This window comes from Barbus barbus (assembly GCF_936440315.1).
Source record: "Barbus barbus genome assembly, chromosome: 19".
Classification (NCBI taxonomy): domain Eukaryota; kingdom Metazoa; phylum Chordata; class Actinopteri; order Cypriniformes; family Cyprinidae; genus Barbus; species Barbus barbus.
The window spans coordinates 13,374,208-13,396,927 of NC_136747.1; the positions used below are offsets into that span (position 1 = coordinate 13,374,208).

At 36.3% G+C, this 22,720-nt stretch overlaps 1 protein-coding gene across 1 annotated transcript in view; it reads right to left on the bottom strand.

Annotated features, from left to right (window-relative positions):
* LOC306885119 (CUB and sushi domain-containing protein 2-like) overlaps window positions 1–22,720 on the bottom strand; it is a gene marked incomplete at its 3' end in the record, with an annotated part of 288,472 nt that overhangs the window by 230,123 nt on the left and 35,629 nt on the right. Inside the window, 1 exon segment of the mRNA XM_079441463.1 lies at window positions 13,935–14,047. Within this exon segment, the coding sequence (XP_079297589.1) occupies window positions 13,935–14,047 (113 nt within the window).

The following is a 22,720-nucleotide window of genomic DNA, read 5'->3' on the forward strand; positions in this document are numbered from 1 at the left end:
CAAAAAAAAAAAAGGACCCTGAGGTTAAGTCTGTTTTGTTTAATTATAGCTATGTGATGGAATGCATGAGATGACTTAAGAGTTTTTGTTCAGTGTCTGCAATTAACTAATTGTTATTTTAAACTCACCAATACATTAACATTCAAGCCATCCATATTTTTGAGTTGCAATAATGAAGCACCAGCATTACTAAAGTGAGAAGTATATGCACAGACACTGCTTCAAAGGTGAAAGGTTAAGCGCATGAGTGACAAATACATCAAGGCCCTGGGCTACAGCAGGAAATCAAATGAAAGCCATTCAGGGTAAGATGAGGGCAGCAAAGGGGCTGCTAATAAGTGGCCTACTGCATTAATTCCAGACTCAGAGTGTCTGCTTGCGGTTTTTTCAGCCTTGGCAACAATATGTCTGTTAATGTCACCCGCACACTACATTAATGTATGTGCTCTAAGTGTGTGTGTTTTATTTATACATTAAACTGCTTAATGCAAGCCTGTAGCGACTAGTCACATTTAATCAAATAAGTGGGTCTCTTTTGGTCGAGAAGGGAAACAATAAAACTTGAATAAATACAGCAGGACTAACAGTTATGTGATATGAGCTCCTGTGAATCGCTTTTAGTGATGGGGAATGAAATAAAAGAGGACTTAATATCAAGAATGGTGACAGTAGAAATACCGTTTCATCACAACCATTCTTTAAAAGGTATCAATGAAAAATATCTAAAAATATATGTTTTTGTGACTATAGCATCAAACCTTATACACAATAATTTGCCTTGAGTTTGGACATGTATAAATTACAATGCCATTCATGTGTTCTTCCTCACTGAGCACAGAACACTACACCACAAAGGTGCACCAATAATTGAAATAAGCAAATCTACTGCTAATCTTTACAGTTCCCAAATGCATGCTGCGATTATGTTCTCATGGAAGCTCATTTTTCTTGTGGAAGCTCATTTACCTTCCTTTTTTGGACCTCACACAAACACACACCACAGAAAGACACACCTGTAATGCCAAAAGGAAGCTTAGCAGTTGGTCTCATGTGAAAAGGGAACATTTAGGGGATGGGAAAGGATCCAAGCATAGCTAAGGTCTTGCCTTTATGGTTTCATTTGGCAAACACTTTCATTTAAAGGGATGTGTTTCGCTTTTCAATTACAGCCCTTTTCTTCATGCTTGACTGGGTTTTGATCTTCCTCACCCGAGCTGCTCATACACCTCTGTTAACAGTGAAGGGGTTTATGAAGGACCACTGAGCCTGTGATGCCTAGAACTTCATGAGTAGAAGTGGTTCTGAATAGAGGCATATTTAAAGAAGCACTTTCTCACAAAAAGAAAATTCCACAGTTCACTCATCCTCATGTGTTTCAAAACCTGTATGACTTTCTTTCTTTGGTAGAACACAAGCGGAGATACTTAACACAAAGTTCAAGCTGCTGTTTTCCATACGACACAAGTGAATGGTGACCATGTCCTTAAAAGGGATAGTCCATAAAAAAAAAATAATATTGTCAGCATTTCCTCACCCTCATGTCATTCCAAACCTGTATGATTAACTTTCATCTGTGGAACATAGAATTTAAAAATCTGTTCTTTTATGTAGCACAGAAGAACAAAAGTGATATAGGTTTGGAAAGAAGAAGACATGAAGAAGAGAAAATAATGATAAAATTTTAATTTTGTGTGAACTGCATTTCAGAATGATTTCTCTTTTAAAGTCTTATGGGTTTGGAACAACATGAAGGCGAGTAAATGGGAATTTTCATTTTGGGGGAATTATTCTGGATACTCCGTTAATGGGTCATTTTATAAAACTGCATATAATTCACAACAATTTTAATAATAATGTATGTAATTTGAATATCAACAGTGCAACAATTTAGGCAATGGAGCAAAGAAAAGATGGGAAGAAATTCAACTTAACAGAAGGGGAGACGAAAGTTGTCTGCTTCATGTTTGCATTCATTCACTTTCAAAATGGAAATTGCAAGGAGAGAGACAGAAGATGCCCAAGCATTCAAACATTTCAAAGTGTTGCCATGGGGACCAAAAGTGAAGAGCCAAAATGCAGACCGTGTCATTATGTGCTTTGTTTATTTAGGTAGAGGCATTTTGGTACTTTGGATATTAGAGGACCGTGCACTTCAGAAGATACAGAACTCATCACAGGCCATCAAAATAGTTACGGTGCTCTTAGCAGACGGCCATTACACACATCTGAGACTAATGCAGTGCTGGGGTCTCCTAATAGATCCTCTTAATAATCACCTTCGCTGAAGATCTGATTCAGTGACTGGGAAATTCTAGAGCAACAAAACGTGTGAGGCTGAGAGAAAAGAGCTGTGCATATATTAAAAACTTAAGAGAGAGACAGAAACATCTGCAGCAGGGTTGCACATAATTCACAATTGACTTATTTGAATTACAATTCTGCACCTTCAATTTCAATTTAATTAAAATTCAGGGAACTCATTTGGAATTTACAAGGCATTATCAATTCAATCCTAAATGGAGCGCAACGCTGAAGTGCACTTCCTGTGGCATCACTCTATTCTGCATTTAACTGAAAAATCAATTAATGCTCATGGTAACAAGACGTACGCTGTGTGGTCGGCTGAATGTTGGATATTTACTGGTACACATTTTCCTATTGGCAAAGTGCTAAATACTACAATTAAAGTGAGGCTGATAATTGAATCCGCTGGGCAATTTGCAAACCATGCGTTAAATTGTCATGAACTGAACACGTAATACTCCCATCACATTTTCACAAGAGTCAAGGAATGAATGGAGAACAACTGAAATAACAGATGGAAAGGGCAGACGAACAGTCAAACTCCCTTCTCAGTTAGCACAATGAAAATGTTTTTAATGTTACAAATGTGTCATTAAAAAAAAAAAAACTTCTTGTTTTAAATTGTAGTGAAAATTAATTGAATGACACGCACACATCTGCTCCAACAATGGGGGTTTGGGATAAAGAATTTTCTGCCTACACACACACACACACACACACAAACACAAACAAACGCTTGTGTTAAATACACCCCTATCAGTGGCAGTCTGTAAGGGATTTTTTATTTTTTTGCTAATTACATGAACTCTCCCTCATAGTCTTTTTTTCCTGGTGTTGTGAATAGATATGCATGGATTTTACAATTCTAGCTGATACAGAGAAGCGATATTGATTTTCACATTTAGATTAGATAGATAGATGATAGATAGATAGATAGATAGATAGATAGATAGATAGATAGATAGATAGATAGATAGATAGATAGATAGATAGATAGATAGATAGATAGATAGATAGATAGATAGATAGATAGATAGATAGATAGATAGATAGATAGAAAAACAGATGGACAGACAGAACAACAGATTGAACAATAAACAAACGATAGAACGATAGATAGCTAAACGATAGATAGAACGGTATATAAATAGGACGATAGATAAAATAATAGAACGATAGACAGACAGACAGATAGATAGATAGAATGATAGACAGAACGATAGATAGATAGATAGATAGATAGATAGATAGATAGATAGATAGATAGATAGATAGATAGATAGATAGATAGATAGATAGATAGATAGATAGATAGATAGATAGATAGATAGATAGATAGATAGATAGATAGATAGATAATAGAAAAACAGATGGACAGACAGAACAACAGATTGAACAATAAACAAACGATAGAACGATAGATAGCTAGAACGATAGATAGAACGGTATATAAATAGGACGATAGATAAAATAATAGAACGATAGACAGACAGACAGATAGATAGATAGAATGATAGACAGAACGATAGACAGACAGACAGATAGAATGATAGACAGAACGATAGATAGACAGACAGATAGATCACTTTATTACAGATACAATTTTATCATACATTTTTTTCTATTGAATTTCTGAAGCTCTCAGAAGACAACAGTCACTGTGAACCTTATAGGATAGAGAATATATGTATCTAACAACAGTAAAATCCACCTCAAGTCCATGTCATTTCATTTTATTATTTGGTGGATTGAAAATTAGCCATGCATAAACTCATTTGTTATCTTGCTGTCAGTCATGCGGAACAAACCCTTTGAATGAGAATAAACAAAAATATAAACAGCACTGAGAGAGAGAGCGCACATGAATCAGCTGAGCAGATGATGAAGAATGTGCAATGGGTGGAGAGTCTGCCTCCGTTTCACTACCAACGGTTCAGTGGCCTCTCAAAAAAGACATCTGCTCACTGATTATTGGGGTAAAGGTTTTAATGACTGGCTCAGTGACAACAGCATGACATAGTCCCTGAGTGGGTGCAGATCGGTTTTTAAACCCATTTGTTTGAGTTGAAGAGCACAAAAGGAGCGCTTAATTGTGTTTCTGTCACGCTTGTGAAAAGCACACTCATCATAGTACGTAAGCAAACACGGTGTAAACACTGACAGTGACATCAGAATGCCTCAATATCACGCCTACGCCTGTGAAGCTCATCATGCGCCCACTAACTAGTAGTGCTTTTTGAGGAGTAAAATATGCAAGAATGGTAACTACCTAAAAATAACATTTGTATTTTGCCACTTTGACACATGGGGACAAAGAGATACAGAAAGAAAAGGGAAGAAATTATGGGAAATCGGATCATTCAATGTGTCAGCATGCATGACGTTAACTAGGGATGGCCGATATGGGCTTATAAATATATCACGATATTTCTAGTATTTATTTCAATAATGATATCAATGACGATAATTCAGGAAATCCTGTTTTGTTAGAGAAAAGTATTATCTTTCCTATTTTTACCCAAAATAGGGTGTTGGGAGCATTGCTGAGTACACACGGTTTAATTCATACAGGAAGCCGGAGGGCGAAACTCCACATATCCATTGTAGAAGTAATACTACTGACAATGCTCCGTGAAGGTATCAGTTCTCGCTGAATAAAATGCAAAACGGAGATGGAGAACTTTTAACTGATGAAACTTGAAGATAATAAACATACGATTGCACAAAATATTTTTTTTTATCAGTGTTCTTCAATTTGGAGTATTTTTATAAGGAAAGTATATTTATAATGCAATGCTAATCTATATTGTCTTTATCACTGTATATAATACTATCATTCTGTGATATGAAACGACGTCTGGTCATAAAAAATATTTCAAACACTCGACTATGTTATTAAGTTAATTTGGAGAAAAAGCACATCAATAAATTATATCTTTGTTGGACAATAGGTTTGTAAACAGGCTCATACACACGCAAAACTGTACCACACATGTACATTTATTCAGACCAATGTTTTGTGCACTGTACAGCCCTAACCAAACAGTTACAGATTGTAAAAAGAGCTAGAGCTCCTCATTTATCGATTTACTCCTCCTCAATTTCCCGTCCACCCGTCGCTCCGCACTGTCGCGCACAGAAATATGTCAACAACTAGACTTTATCGTTATCATTTTGGGAAGACTAATTCTTATCGTGGGGAGAATTTTTACCAGTATATCGCAAACGATAAGTTATCGCCCATCCCTAACGTTAACTACTAGATGACTGCTCCGATTGTAGGTTATGTGTCAACATTAACACTCAATATTTTATTTAAGCAATAATGCATGATTGTCTGATTGTCGTTACTGCAAAATAAACCCCAGATCAGGTTTATTTCGCAAAAATAATAAAGTAACTATATCATCCCACTTCAGATGATATATTCAGAGCGATAGAATGATAAACAGACAGAACAACAGACAGCATGATAGACAAATAGAAAAAGACAAAACGACAGACGAAACAGCAGACAGAATGACAGGCAGAACAACAAACTGAACCTATGACAGAGAGAGATAGATGGACAGAATGACAAACAGAACAACAGACAGAACCCAAGAATGACAGAGACAGAAGGACAGATGGATAGAACACACACTGTAAAAAAAAAAAGAAATCCGTAAAATTTACGGTAAAAAACAGCATCTGTGGTGGCCAGACTTCTACCGTAAAAAATGCAGTAACAAAATTTTAGGTTTTACCGTTTTAACTTAAATTTACAGTTAAATACCGTAATTTCATGAACTGATGTAATGTTAATATACCAACCTATTGAAGTACTGAAAACTGTTTTGTACCTTTGAAATACACTGATAACCACCAAATGCCGGTGGTGATGAGAAAGTCACATGATGAATCAAAGCCCATCACAAGCAGCTTTTAAATAATAACAAATATAGAAGGTGCACAGTGTCATTCACACAAGCACTAAACGCCATCATGGTGTGACTCATTAAACTGAAATATGCAATAAACATTAGATGTTACATACAACCCTAATAAACATAACTGATAAGAAAAAACTAAGAAGAAACAGTTATTTCAAAGAAAAAACATCAAATTCAAACAAAATTTGAAATGCAACGCAGGGAATTCTGGGAACGTCAGTTTCTGGTTTTCCCCTTTAAATTTTACAGGAACTTACCATTAACCATTTAGCAGGTTTTTAACTGTAGCATTTTCTCAGTTTTTTACCGTTAAAATCACGATAATTTTTGACAGTGCAGAATGACAGAAAGAACAAAAGATGGGCAACAATGAGTACGACAGACAGAACCTATGACAGAGAAACAGAAAAATAGATGGACAGAATGACAGACAAAACCTAAGAATGACAAAGTCAGAACTAAACATTCACAGCACAACAGACAGGACCATACAAGGATAGAGAGACAGAACAACAGACAGAATGATAAACAGACGGAAGGTAACACTAAACACAGAACAACAACCTGACAGTCCAACCAACAGAGTGACAGACAGACAGGTGTGACAGAGAAAATAGTACAAAGTTCAATTACTGATAGATGGACAGAAGGACAAACAGAGCCTAAGAATGACAGACAGAATGACAGATGGACAGAACGACAGAGAGAACCATATAAGGATAAATAGTTAGAACAACAGGCAGAATGATAGACAGACAGAAGGTCAAAGAGTAGAACAGAATGATAGGACCATGGAATGATAAACAGACAGAACAACAGACAGGATTATTGAACAGACAGACAAAACAACTGATAAAAAGACAGAACAGCAAATAGACAGAACACAGAACAACAGACAGAATAATGGAAATAACCAAAAAAATTATTGATAGACAGAACAACATAATTATAGAATAATACAGAACAAGAGTTAGACCAATAGATAGACAGACAGACAAAATGAAAGAATGATCACTAGAAAAGAACAATGATAGAACGTGAGATACATATGACAGGCAAAAAAAAACAGAACGACTGACAGACAGATGGAAAGATACAATGATAGACCACAGAAAAGACAGAACAATAGAATGTTACATACACTGTAAAAAAGAGAACTCAAAAATCTGCAAAAAGCTGGTTGCCTTAAAATTTTAAGATAGCCCAACTTTTTTTTTTTTTTTTTACAGTGTAGGACACTGAACGACAGACCAACCAATGAACAGACAGTCCGACCAACAGAACGACAGACAGATAGAAACTAGTGCATTGTTCAATTGCATAATCCAGCAGCCACTATTTAGAAAAAAATAAAAATCAAAGCCCAAGTGAAAGCAGACAACAACTAGCAAACAGAAACAGCAGGCTATGTACCTGAAACCTATGTTGTGCTCTTCACTGCCTAATATATTCAATAAGCGTGGATTAATGTACCAAACTGCAGGTTTCTAGCCAAGGAGAACATGTTTAGCTGATTACTCGATACGAGGATCAAAATCCTGCGCTCCCATCAGCTCCTATATACATTTAATCTCACACCTCTCACCAATCCACTTAAGAGAGCTATGGCGGCACTACACATGTGCTTTTAGAGGACAACAAGGAGCGGAATTCTCCCACGGAGGGCACGGCTACACTTTCTCTGAATCAGCGAAAATATCGATTAGAAAAGCAGGGGGTCTCTTTAACAAGTCCACTCCTGCCTGCAGAGATGTGTGTGTGTGTGTGTGTGTGTGTTGGTGGGAAGAGTGCTGAAACGGCTCTTTCATGTAAGCCCCAGTTAAACTCTCTCATGGAGGATATGATCTCAGTCCAGTCAGGACGGTAAGGAGGAATCGAGCCTGAATTATGATGAGATATGGAGCTTGATGAGAAATTGAGAGTGTGTGCGTATCTGTGCGCAGGTGTATATCATTGTGAAATGTGTGTGTGTGTTTACAGGATTTAAAACACCAGCCTGCTCCTTTACCAGCTCCGGCAGCGAACACCAGTGAGTACATTCATCATAGTGATGCATTTTAGTTAAGTGGTCTATTCACAGTGACTTTCAGAATAATGCTATTAATTAGTGGTGTGTTATGCTAAACATTAAATTACATGGAGTTGCTTGGCTGTGACCCAAACGAAAGAACGGTTCACTATATTCCTCCCAAAACACCTCTCTCAACACAAATCGCTGCTAACCTCGGCAATGTTCAGCCTTATTCCCAAGAAAGTTGTTATAATGGTCATTGTAAACTACACTGCTGATTAGACATTCGTGTTAGTGGCGATGCTGATTAAAGCCGATTAAAGATTTTGCTGTTTAATCTATAAATCTCAAGCAAAACTTCAGAATTATTCAAAGGCTGCTTGAATCATTGGTTTGTGACAGACTCGTAAGTAAAAGTCCAAACTTGCAAGCGAACAGAAAAAAAATTCCATTATTCTGGTTATGCTTCTTTTCTCAGCAGTACATTTTATTCCCTTTCATGTCTGTATCTTATCTTAACATTAGTTTTCCTTTGTTCTCTTATATATTGCTCCAGTTAATCAGGTTAAAACAGACCATTCATATTCCTGGAAGTCTCCTAAGTCGGACGTAATTCTTGATACAGAAATGCATAAAAACAAAGTATTATAGAAAAGCAATCAGACTTATGCGGAGATGAAATACTTGCACAGTTGTTTGAGTCCATTTCATGTTAAACGTTAATTTGTGATAATTTTGATGGTGCTAAAAAAGCAACATCATGCGTATCGCAATAATTTTCAGATAAAACGAATCTCCATGAATTAAATCAAACTATCCACTTCAGTGAATTAGTAAAAAAAAATCACTCTGATTTAATGATTCACTGACATCATCCCTCAAAAATATATAATCACTAACTGCTTTTTAAAATATTGCTAAATTGCAATGTTATATTCAGTCAACTAAAACAATCAAAAGAAAAATATTCATCCTTGCATTCTTTCAATAAAAACTGTGGAAAACATGCATTTTTTTGGCATGAAACATTTTGAATACACTTGATAACATTAGATGCTTGGTTGAAATTATGTTACAGTGGGAATAAAAAAAAAAAATCTAATTCAAAGTGAATACAGCATGAAGATTTATTTTTTTTTAATATTAATTTGCTATATAATGTCCATCAACAAAAACAGCATGTACATATACATTTCTAGCCCACATTTGAAACATATTAAAAAACCACAAGTGGTTCATTCAGGCTTTTTTATTTTATTTGGTGCCATCTATTCAGCCAGCTGTGATTGAGATTGTTTCTCTCTATAATACAGACTTTCATTACGGAGCGAGATTGCTCTTGCTTTAAAGATGGGTTCTCGCCAGAGCTAACAGAGAAGAAAACGCAGGGCTTGTGCAACGGGTGGCTTCCTTAACGGAGAGTGGCAGCTACATTGGGGCTTGATTAAGAGCATTAATTGATAGCAATGCTCATAATGCCCCTAATGTTTCACCATCACGCTGGGGGGCTTTTTTTTCAGAGAGGATAAAGAGGAAGAATCCAGATGCAAAGTGAAGACGCAGAGCCCTCATTTATAACCATTATCCTTCCCTCTCAACTCCACCCCCTCAAAATGAGCGGAGAGCATGGCTGAAATTAGTGTTTTTTATTTTTGGAGGAGGAGAATATCAAACTTAGACCTCAGTATACACTAAAACACAGAAATACTGAGGTCATTTATAGACACCTTGCATTGAGAAAATGGCGCATCCATTGTAAAACGCAACAACTAATGAGCTGTATGAGAATATATAATAAAATGGAACAAAAATACATGAATCAGTTGCCTGGGACAACAAGTCTTTTGATGTCTGTTGTATCACTTTCCCATCTATTTCTGCTCAGCTGATTTACATTTGTGCATTTGGTAGATGCTTTTATCAAAATGAACTTATGGTGCCTTTAATCGACAAGAATGCCCTAATAAAATAATGTATAGACTCAGATTAGTATTTTATATCCATTTATTTATCCATCAGTTCTCATTAAATAATAAGCTGAATAATGCTCAGTTAGCCCATCGTCTTTGCAAAATAAATCCATCCAGAGATTTATTTTGGACTAATGACTGCCTGACTGTACATTCATCTTTACATACTGTAAAATATGGATTTTTTATATATATTTAAATAATGTTTGAAATAAATGAATTAAAAAAAATCTGCAAATTGAATAGCTTTAATAACTATTGAATTAATAAAAAGTTACTCATTTAATTGCAGAAGGAATATAAATAAAAATAAATGTTCAGGAAATGATGCAAGCCAGACTCAAACTAGCTTGGGTTGTACGATAAAATCACCAAGATTTAGAGCATGCACACACACACACACACACACACACGCACGCACGCACACACACACACGCACGCATGCACACACACACACACACACACACACGCACGCACGCACGCACACACACACACGCACGCATGCACACACACACACACACACACACACACACACACACACACACACTTCTATATATGTATATATTAGGGGTGTAACGGTACACAAACTTCACGGTTCGGTTTCGGTACAGCAGGAGGAAAAAAAAAACTAAAATTGCTTTTTAATTAAACAATAGTTTACTGGACAATAATAATAATTATAACAATTATAATTATAATTTTCTTAGGGATTGAAAAAAAAACTCAGCTGCTGCTTTAAACTATATACAATTAACAACAGAGCTCAAACTGAAATTCAATTACTATTTATTTTTAACTATAATAATCAACACTCAAATTGATAAAATGTATGTAAACATGTAAATTGTTTTAAAATTAACTTCTAACTTAAACAATTTCTATTTGTTGTTGAAATATAATCATTTACGGAGTCAACTTGTTTCATAAAATATTTATATAAACTAGGGCTGGGACGATTTTTCAGATTTTATCGATTAATTCAAATTTAATGTTTTGCCACAATTTAATTTTTTAGAAATCGAGGAATCACAATTTTAAATAGAAATATTACCAAACGTTAGAATTAGACACTTTGACAATATGCCAATGATAACTGTAAAAGAGAAAAGAATGATCCAACCGCATGTCGGTGCACGTGATTAACCGCTCACGTGTGACACGCTCATATCACTAGGCACCATTCACACAGAATGTGCTTTTGTGTTGACAAAAATGTGAAGCGGGCAGTGGAACAGGAAAAACATGCAAGAAGATGGGAGTTGAACTACTTTTAAAGGAACATTCCACTTTTTTTGAATATACGCTCATTTTACAACTCGCTAGAGTTAAAGTTGAGTTTTAATGATATTACACAGCGCCTGAAAGTAGTCTCTAGCTATATCATAACTACTTACCTAGCAAGGGACTACTTTCAGCAGCTGCGTATCATTGCGCCTGCTGCACCCATGGTACGGCAGCAAAGTTCCTTGATTATTACGCCGGAATGAGAGTATAGTTCCTAGCCATATTGGCCTAGAAAATCGCAACTTTTCTTTTTCCATCGATTTTAGTAACGATGCAGAAGAGTCAAGCTTTAAATAAAAAATTATCGAAACTCTTTGGTCATTTTTGAGCGAGATGCTAATGGTCTAATCCGATTCAATAATCTATGCTAAACTAAGCTAAAAGTGCTACCGCTAGACCCGAAGATCAGCTGAATGGATTCAAGGGGAGTTGTAAAATGAGCCTATTTTCAAAAAAGTGGAGTGTTCCTTTAAATTGAGCGTTTTTAGAATACCATTTCACACATGATATATCACATTTTCAAGTTGACCAATTAAAAATCGTTAAAAAAAAATTTGAGAATCGGTAAAACCTTAAAAATTCAAGATTACATTTTTTTGTCATATCGCCCAGCCCTAATTTAAACATACATTAAATAAGACATCACTAACAGGTAAAGTAAATATAATAAAGTATAGTCTAATATTGCGCAAAATGCTCTTCACTAGACTTCATTTCTCTAGCAAATACTGAGCTGTAGACACTGATGACTTGCCTGTGGCAAATGAAATGCTACGTGACATTGTTTACATTGCTTTAATGATGTCTTTCCACGGTTGAAAAACTAATTGAGCGATTACATGAGGGGTGGGATGTTCATTCATGTATATCTCGTGTTAAAACTAGCAATAAAGAGGAAGGGATGATCTCGGTCACTAGCGCTCTGCGCTGCCGTTACAACTGAGGCGTTAGTATATGGCAATATGTCGCACCACAACAGCATTTATTGTCTGAATTTCCTGAAAAAAATGGAACGATTTATTCGGTACACATGCATACTGAACCGAAACACCAAATATTTTTGGTACGAATGTGTGTACCATTACACCCCTAATATGTATATAGATAGAGTACATATACACACAATGAATATTTAGGCCTATATAGTTCACTGTAAAGTGTAAAACTCTTTATTACGATTCCATACTATACAGGACAGAGTATCATTAGGACAAAATAAATTTGTTGATTGGTATGCTGATGTTCTTGATGAGCTTGGCTTCACAATTCGGTGAAGGACAGTCATAAAGGAAATCGCTATTCAGCCATGGGCTATTGATAAGAGCTCTGGGCTTCTCATTATTCTGCTGTCTTTACTGAAAGTCAGACCAGGGGCATGTGCTACATACATCACTCTTTAATTCTGCTCCTGTACACGGTTTCAGCAGACCCGAATAGAAGGTCATGTGACAAGAAGTGGCACATAATTATAGTGCCAGACGTATGGAAACGTATGGATGAGATAAGGCTTGTCCATACTGGTGTAGGTCATCACTCAGGGCTCTGGATGCTCCTGTCCTCTTCACCTTTTTTTTTTTTTGTTACAACATAAAACAGTAATTTGACGTTTTTTCCAACTGTTGCTTGCCAAATTGTACAATTAGTCATAGCAAAACTGTGACTCAATTTCAGACCCTGCCAGAACTTCGTAAGTCAATAAATATAATAAAATCGAATGAATCTGTGAGCATATCACACTAAGTGATCCAAGAAATCCAAGATTTAGGTTTTTTCGGAATGTGAACTACTTGTCTAAAGTGGGGCTGCACATTTAGTTCATCCATTTATAAACTAGAACTATTTTTAATCACATTTTGCATAACAAACACATTGAACAAACCAGGTTGACCACCCATCATATGCAGCATCAGATAAAACTGATGAATGCAAAGAACCACTTCATATGAAAACATAAATCACAATGCATATAGACCATGTTCATGATCGCCATCTCAATCAGACATTATTTTCCATTTATACTGTGCAGAACTAGACGAATCGAGAGGACTTGATTCACCTGCCATCAGTGTACAATCTCAATTAGATAATTAATCTAATTAGCGAAGATTCATTCTCCTTGCTGCTTCTCTGAAGCGAGCATTAATATTGCTGATTTTTGGGTCACAAAGCACTCACATCAAAAGAAATATGACGAGAAGCCAGTGTGGAACCAAGAGGAAATCTGTGCACGGATTCTCAGTCTTTAAATTGGCCGTGCATATTAATGCAATTAGCCTATAAAATGAGATAAAAGTCTACATTTACATCACGCATGCTACTGCAGAGTCCACTTTACATAATTACAGGGTTTCCCAGAAATGAGAGATTGAACATGTTCATGTAAGTGAACTGACTTGAGACAAAAAAAATAGAAGATTAATACATGACTCTTACCTTCGTACACGGCTTTGAAGCCCTGGCCACTTACGGCGTAGTCTGACAGCAGCCATAGTGTGAGTCTGGGTCCTGTGCTGACTATAGGGGCGGGCAGTTGAAACCCCGTCAACCTAAAATGCAGAAAAGGAACAAAACTCACGTTAACCCAGAGTATTGTTATACAAACCAAACGCTGGAGCTTGGCAGCTACAAACGTTTGAGTGCCAAACAGACTGCTAAATCTCAATTTCCGGCTTTAACAGAAAATAAAAACCTTTAAAAGCTGTTTACTGTGGTGTAAATGCAAACTAGGACAGCACAGGTGATAAGTGAGGGAATTCTGTGCAGCATGGGCCACCAGAGACACCATGGCTCATGCACCAGTCATAAGAATGGTAGCTAATAAACGCTTTACAGACCTATCAAAATCACAATCAATAGAGCTTATTTCACAGGTCGGAGGTTACAGATGGAAGCTATCTACTCTGCTTTCAGCTGTAAGCAGGTCAATGACGTGATGCTATCTATTAATTGATTCAGAAATACACTTCACACATTCAGTGATTTGAATACTACCCTTTCATGATGAGCATGTTTTCCATTTCTCTATTAAAGTTTCATTTAATATTTTGGGGCAAAATTTCATGGTGACAAAACTGCCCTTGATATCACAGTAAAGAAAAAAAAAAGCTTCTAACTGAAAATAAATAAATATTAAGAAAAACATTAAATTTATACCTTAAGAATTAAAAAGTATATATATTACATGATACTTCAGATATATCTCACACACATAAATGTATATTTACACATTTAAATATTTTATTTTCGCTACTAATATTGATAAGATAGATTTAAGGTTTATTAAGTAAAGATCATGTATTTTGCAAATTTCCTACTAATATAGCAAAACTTAATTTTTTATTAGTAATACGCCTTGCTAAGGACTTGGACAGCTTTAAAGGCGATTTTCTCAATATTTAGATTATTATTTTTTTTTTTGCACCCTAAGATTATAGATTTTCAAATAGTTGCATCTCAGCCAAATACTGTCCATAACAAACTATACATCGATGGAAAGCTTATTTATTCAGCTTTCAGATTATGTATAAATCTCAATTTTGAAAAAGTTACCCATATGACTAGTTTTGTGGTCCAGGGTCACATATGTAACTGAACCATACTGAAACACATTATATAGACAAAATACTTTCATGACGCTCACGTGCAGTGGTGTGAAGTAACGAATTACAAATACTCACGTTACAGTAATTAAGTAGTTTTTTACTTTTACTTGAGTACATTTTAAGTGATGTATCGGTACTTTTACTCCGCTATTTTCATCCGTTTGTGGTCATTACATCCTTATTTTAATTTTATTTTTATCCATTAATATGATTGGATAGGGAGATAGTGTCTCGTGACTTTCGTCAAATCAAATTGTGCATAGAAAACTTTAACCGCCAACTGCTGTCTATCATGGCTGCTGGAAGTGCATTCCTCAAGCATCAATGCAGTCACATCTTCCTCTAATATGTTAAGGTAAATTTTGGATTTTTGCTTACTAAATGATTTGTATATATTCTTGCCTATCTACACAACCTGAAATTTGGTGTGAGGTTGCGGGTATTGCGTACAGTGTTAACTCCCGCAAGTGCCACGTTCAGTAAATTCCCACTCACTTAAGAGCCGCGCGATTTGCGCTGCTTCGTCTCTCTCACGCGCGTTCAGCTGCAGTCACTTGGATAAGTTTTTGCTTGTTGAACTTGTTGACTTTTGATGAGTTTGAGCGTGTGATGCGCGCTGTGAAAAAGTGTGTTGGAAACACTGTAAAACGATTTGCAATATTGTACTCAAATTGAGGACCAATCTGCACCTTATTGATGACCTGTGGCGTTAATACTGCATCTGTGTCAGCGCGTGATGTAATAAAACTGCAGCTCATTAATAAACTTTTTTAAATTTCTTTTTTTCATCCATTTTATTCAATCCGCCTTCATTTAGCATGTGCACTCGCATTCGGTTGTGGATGCTGCTGATTCACCGAGACCGCCGCGGCTCAGCAAGAGACTTGCGTTTGTGTTTTCTTTTGAAAACGTTTCCCCAGAAATACTTTATTTAATGCATTTTTCCTTACAAATTGTTTTATCGACATAACAATTCGAGTAATGTATATGTACATGTAATGTACATGATGCCATCCTTTTAGAACGATGTGCATTTGTTAAAATTGTAACATAAATTATCAAGTTTAGTTTTTCTTGCAAAACGCTAAAACTTGCACCGTTTTGGAGAGAAATGGGCTCTCATTTTAACTCATATCATGGTGTGTGATGCTGAACTATGAGTTTCTAATGGTGTTTGTATTTGCACTATTCTAAACATTAATAGTTTATGTGCAACAACAGCATGCAGTCTCAGTGGCCTTACACATGATTTTAAATCTATTTTTCAAACGTTATGATTTAAATGGGGATAATTGTACTGAGAATAACTTTCATCTTTTCTTCAACTGAATACTGTTTCCGTGCTGTTTTGATGTGTTTTAAAGAGTTGGCAGTCACAATTAAAACTGCTGGATTATAGATATTCTTCATTCTTTATGACAAACAAGATAATGTGAATTCCAGAATGTACAACGTTTTTTAAAGGTGACCCTGGACCACAAAACCATAAGTGTCAATTTTTCAAAACTGAGATCTATACACCTATACAAAGCTGAGTAAATAAGCTTTCCATTGGTGCATGGTTTATTAGGATAGAACAATATTTGGCTGAGATACAACTATTTGAAAATCTGGAATCTGAGGGAGCAAAAAAATCTAAATATTGAGAAAATCTCCTTTAAAGTTGTCCAAATGAAGTTCTTAGCAATGCATATTACTAATCAAAAATTAAGTTTTGATATATTTACAGTAGGAAATTTACAAAATATCTTCAAGGAACATGATCTTTACTTAATGGCCTAATGATTTTTGGCATAAAAGAAGAATCAAAAAGTTTGACCCATATAATGTATTTTTGGCTATTGCTACAAATATACCCCAGCGACTTAAGACTGGTTTTGTGCTCCAGGGTCACACATGTATAAATTGCAGTGTAGGGCAGTTATTATGAGGGGGTAGAATCCACAGCTCAGTACTCACTACTCAATACTCATGAGTACTTTTAAATAGGCTACTCTTTTACTCTTACTCAAGTAGTTTTTTGGACAAGTACTTTTACTCTACTCAAACTACATTTTTTGGAAGGTAATGGTACTTTTACTTGAGTATATATTTTCAGTACTCTTTCCACCACTGCTCACGTGGTAAGATAAAAAGCCTTTAATGTACTGGGCTTAAATCATTACAAAATGGTTAAAAGTAGATCTACGTGTTTCGGCAAAAAACAGCCTTCTTCAGGACACACAACAGTTGCTCAAACAGATATTCTTAAACTGGTTTTAATTAATGAATCATCAAAGACAGCTGGTAAATATGTGGGTGTGGCCAAGACTAGCTTCTTAGGCCCCGTCCACACGAAGACGCGTTTCGCAGTATACGCATACATTTTTTACCGTATAGGCGTTTCTTCCACACGAATCCGGAGTTTTCGAAGAGTGAAACCGATCATTTTTGAAACCGGGTCCCAGGGTGGATAAATTTGAAAACGCCGTTTTCACGTTTTCGTGTGGACGGCGAATCAGTATATTTTCTGAAACGATGACGTCATCAGCCCACATCTCGCCCCTAATCAGACACCGCTACTTCACATAACAGCGACAACAACAACAACAATGTCAGACTACATGCCTGTGTTCGTGCTGCAGAACCCACTGAGCTCATTAGCTTTATTAAAGCAAAATCTTCTGCTTTGTGTGTTAGTTTGTATTCAGCACGCAAGGTTTACGCACATGGTCCAAGTCTTCTTCTCTGTTTTTTTGTGTATCTCTGTGGCAGAATTACAGCGCCACATATTGGTCTGGCATGTGTACTACATCGTTTTCAGTCGGTTTCAGTGATTCCGTGTGTACGCAGATATTTCCTGAGACGACTCCGTGTTTTTGAGGCAAAAAAAAAGATCGGATAGGGAGAAATCTTGCTTCGTGTGGACGTAGCCTTAGTACCCCCAAAAAAAAACACAATTCAAAGGAGAGAAAGTAAATAAATAAATAAATAAAAATAACACGACACATAAAATAACATACTGAAACATGTTTGCATTTATAAACATGTTCATAACTTTCATTAAGGCAATGTATTGTTTTGATGCACTAATAACTGCAACAAACTAATCTGTAGCCTACTGTAAGAATGCATCCTGAGGGCTATTTGTTTATTGGTTAGATTAGAGCAAAACGAAGCCTCCAGCTGCCAGGTGTGCTCGACAACTGCGCGAACGTGCTCACATTTCCCCACAGCACCACTATGACCCATATAGTCCTCCAGGGTGTCAGCAGAGCAGGATGTTAAACTGTGTGATGCAGCTTTAGCTACAGGCATCGCTCTGAGCGTTCATGTTCCAGGGCTCACGTCAGTTTACCTTTTCAGTCAGATCCCCGAGCTGTCATCTAATCTCCATCAGCTCAAACACACCGACTGGTCACCAGCTAAGCCATTTTACATAATCTTTGTTAGAAATAAACTAATTGAGATGAATTATAGGCAGGAAGTAGATGACTTAGACAAATGAATAATATTATTTCTAAATACTACAAAAATCTCTTTATACCCAGAAAGCCATTGTTTAAAGTAAAACAACATTTTCGAATCCCAGCCTATTGTCCTCAGAAAGCGTGCTATCAAAACATTGCTAAGTGAGATTGGGTGGCAGGCCAACCAATGGCAGGCAGGACAATGTTTAGAAAACCTGATTTAAACAACTTTTTTTTTTTTCACCCTCTCCCATAAACAGGATGTTTTTTTTTTGTTTGCTTTTGTTTTTTGATGCTGTAAACAGAATATGTTTTTGTCATGTTAAGGATTCAGGACCCGCACTACCATTCCAAAAAACTTTTTTGCAAGAAAACTTGCAATTGGTTACTTAGGGCTGGGCGATATATCAAACGCGATGATCATGAGCATCTCGTCAGTAAAGCCGGTTCTGTGATTAGCAGTAAATCTCCATCAGGTGAGCCTAGGGTTACTTTTGTTCAGCAACAATGCATTTATAATGTTAATATTCTTTCAATAGAACACCATTCATAAAGGAATGATGTCGCAATTACCACAAATATAGCATTACGAATTCCAACATTGATAATAATAGGAAATAACATATCTTAGGCACCAAGTATATTAAAATAATTTATATATATTTATACATATATATTTTTTTTATCACAAATGACAATATAAAATATATTACAAAAGTAAAAGGTCATTTTAAATTGTAATACTATTTTACAATATTACAGTTTTTACAGTTTTTTCATCAATCAGCCGCGCTAAGTGATTTTCAAAATATATAAAAAACAAATCTTACCACTATACAGTAGTATATACAAAGCTTAAACCATTTAATTGTCACACTCATGGAATTCTAAAATCACATTTTTATTTAACCATAGAACACAAAGTAAACTTTAAAAAAAAAAAAAAACATTATGCAGAACTTCAAGCAATAGTTCAATTTTTGGGTGAATATTCCATTAAAACAGAATACAACTTTGTTTTAAGATGCCACAATGTTCTTGCTTCCTGTTTTGCCTCTGAAAATACTCAAAATACACAAATACATCTCCCATTTTCAGACCAAAGAGGAGATCATCACTTAAGTTCACCTCCAGGCCAAGGTGGTAAGAAAGAGGCACTAGTGTGATATCACAACAGATGAACTAAAGATTGCCCAAATGAGGCAGGTCTGGGCAGGAAGCGGTGGAGTGTGCTGAGGCCAGAGGCGGCCTCCATTAGGAGACATTTCCACATGGATGAGTACTGCAGCAGTCCAGATTCTCCATTAGAAAAAGGAGCACTTCCCTCTCCAATTATCCCAGGTGCTCCTTTGGGAAGAGAGCAGGGACACTGGAGAAGGAAGCGGGAGGAGAAAAAAAACAAAACTGGAGAAGGAGAACAGGTGGTGGTTTACAGAGTTCATTGAAGAGAGAGCAAAGACAGATTGGACTTCAAAGTCTGTGAGTATGCGTTTCAGTGTTTTTCTGTTTATGTGTGTTCACAGTCTGTATTTGCATGCAGTCTGCTGATAATATAAGCGTGTGTATATTTGCATACACATCGTTTATCGTGAGTACCAGCATGAGTGTGTGCTCAAAACGTGTGTGTGTGTGTTTTGAAGGGGGTGTCACTGTAGAAATTCTCCTGATTAAAGCCATCCGTAAACACCACACCCACCCTCCTCCAGCCTTCAGGAGCTCCAAGCACAGGCTGATTTACTGAGTCCTGCACTACTTCATAATAAAATGTGATTAAATGTAATGTCAGGCTATGAATAATGAACCTCGCCGTCCAACCACTGTCACCACACATCAGAGAGCTACCAGTGCTCTGTGTCCCACACCACAGCTCATAGCACTAAACTAAACCTGGGGTTAACATTAAACTGGCCACATTAGCACGGATGGTTCTATTTGGATTTCAGACATGGGCTCCAATAATTATAGAAACTGCTACTGTATCTGCACAACATGTTTCAAGGATACAAAGGTAAGCGTTGCCAATGTGAGCTGCATATAGTTGGACGGTTGGCCATGACAAAAATATATAATTCTCACATACACTTTTTCTCAACAGAAACTCAAATGCATGTTTTGTGGTCCAGGGTCACATTTACTTATTATTATTTCTTATTCTCGTTATGGAAAACATTTATGCTGCTTAATATTTTTAGGAAAACTTTTTTTCAGGATTCTTTGACTACTAGATTCAGTTAAAAAGAACACAATTTATTTAGAATAGAAATCTCACAACATTATACATGTCTTTGATAACTTTTGATGCATATTTACTGAATAAATGCGTTTAACCTGCTTAAAAAAAAAAAAAAAAAAACATGAGTGTGTCCTTACAAGAGTGTGTTCTAAAGAGTTTTAGAATTTTCAAAAACAAAATAAGATGACATTTTAAAATAAACTCTTTGAAAAGTTGGTTTATTTTGCATTCATGTCAACTAAAATGTTATTAGTAGGCAGCAAAAATTAAAGACCTTTCAAACTTTCAAATTCAATACTTTGAATTAGACTGCATCTAAAACCGACCGGCTTTATAAACACCTATGGGACGAGATGATAGAATAAAATGCAACTAAAACCACCTGCTTGCGTTTTTTAAAACAACACATTAACAACATCAAACTAAAGCAGGCTGGCCTTTCACTAATCTCATTCCAAGGATGAAGATGGGAATCGCTGATGCAGCCATATTCCAGCAGGAAGAAGGACACCCTGGAGAGAGGAAAGACAGAGAGGGGAAAAACGGATGCAGGGGCAGGATTCTGTCAGGCAAGCAGAGAGAAAACATTAGGGGATAAATGATAGAGAAAGAGCAAGGGTGAGCGAGGAATACATAATGTGTGCATGCATCTATCAATCTTATGACATTCTAGTGTAACTGGGATCTGAAGTGAATGAATCAACAGCTTGTTTCTTTGGGGGAACGTCGGAAACCTGCGAGCTCATCTAAAGCTATATGTGAAATGTCCATAAATAATTGGGGTCTTCTTTGCAGGGTTCTCCACGGATGGAGAGATCCACATTCACAAAGTCCACCTGTAGGCCAGAGGAACGAGGCGAGGTGAACTGGATTGATGGTGTTCTCAGCGCAGACTGCTGCGTCCAACACAATCACTGCCGTAACTCTCTGTTCTTCAAGGACTTGGAGCATTCCTGGGTGGCAGCAGTTATGCACCCACTGAAGCGCCTCGGAGTGTATAACGTCCAGGGTAAAAGCTGTCCAATTATCCTCTCCTGCCATTATTTCCAACCTTCATAAACACATGCTTCTCCATTCCACCTAGCCACACACACACATTTCCACTCAAACACCTCTCGCCCAGCTACCGGAGCTATTTTTGCAACGCTACCATTATGGGTGGATAGCGCAAGTCTATCATGGCTCGTAATATGTACGATGAGTGGTTTTGTACTTGAGATTGGATTACTGTAATGTATCTGACTTAAGAGTACACACAGAGTGGAAAGCAAACACACGTCAACCAAGCCCTAGGCCATCTGCTAGAAACATCTGTACCCAGATAGCACACGTACGTCTGCAAGATGTCTGTTAAAGATCTCTTGATCTGGAAAGCATCTGCTGTCTACAAACGTCTGACAGATTTACATTCAATCTAAATCATAAACATCTTAAAGACATCTAATAGACATCTATTTGACATCTAAAAGGAAACGTCCTATAGACGTATTGCAGATGAGCAAACACCCTAAAAAATACATCTTGCAAATGTAAATGCAGACGTCAAATAGATGTCTCCGAGATGTATGTGTGCTATAAGGGTAAGGAACTGCATTACCGTGTTGTACGAGATTCTATCATCCTTTCTTAATGTCTGTTCAAATGCAGAGCTTGATATCTTCTTGCAGCTAATCAAAAAAATCATTTTAACCAGGTAGCACTATGCTAAGCTAGTAAGCTAGCTTGCTAACTGAAGACTAACTGATAAAAGGGAAATATTTATTAATTTTTGATTTTGGTTAAATATATATATATATATATATTATATATACGTATATATACATATATATATATATATACGTATATATACATATATATATATATATATATATATATATATATACACACACATATACATATAAATGTATACATTTAATTTTTTCTCATTCAAACATT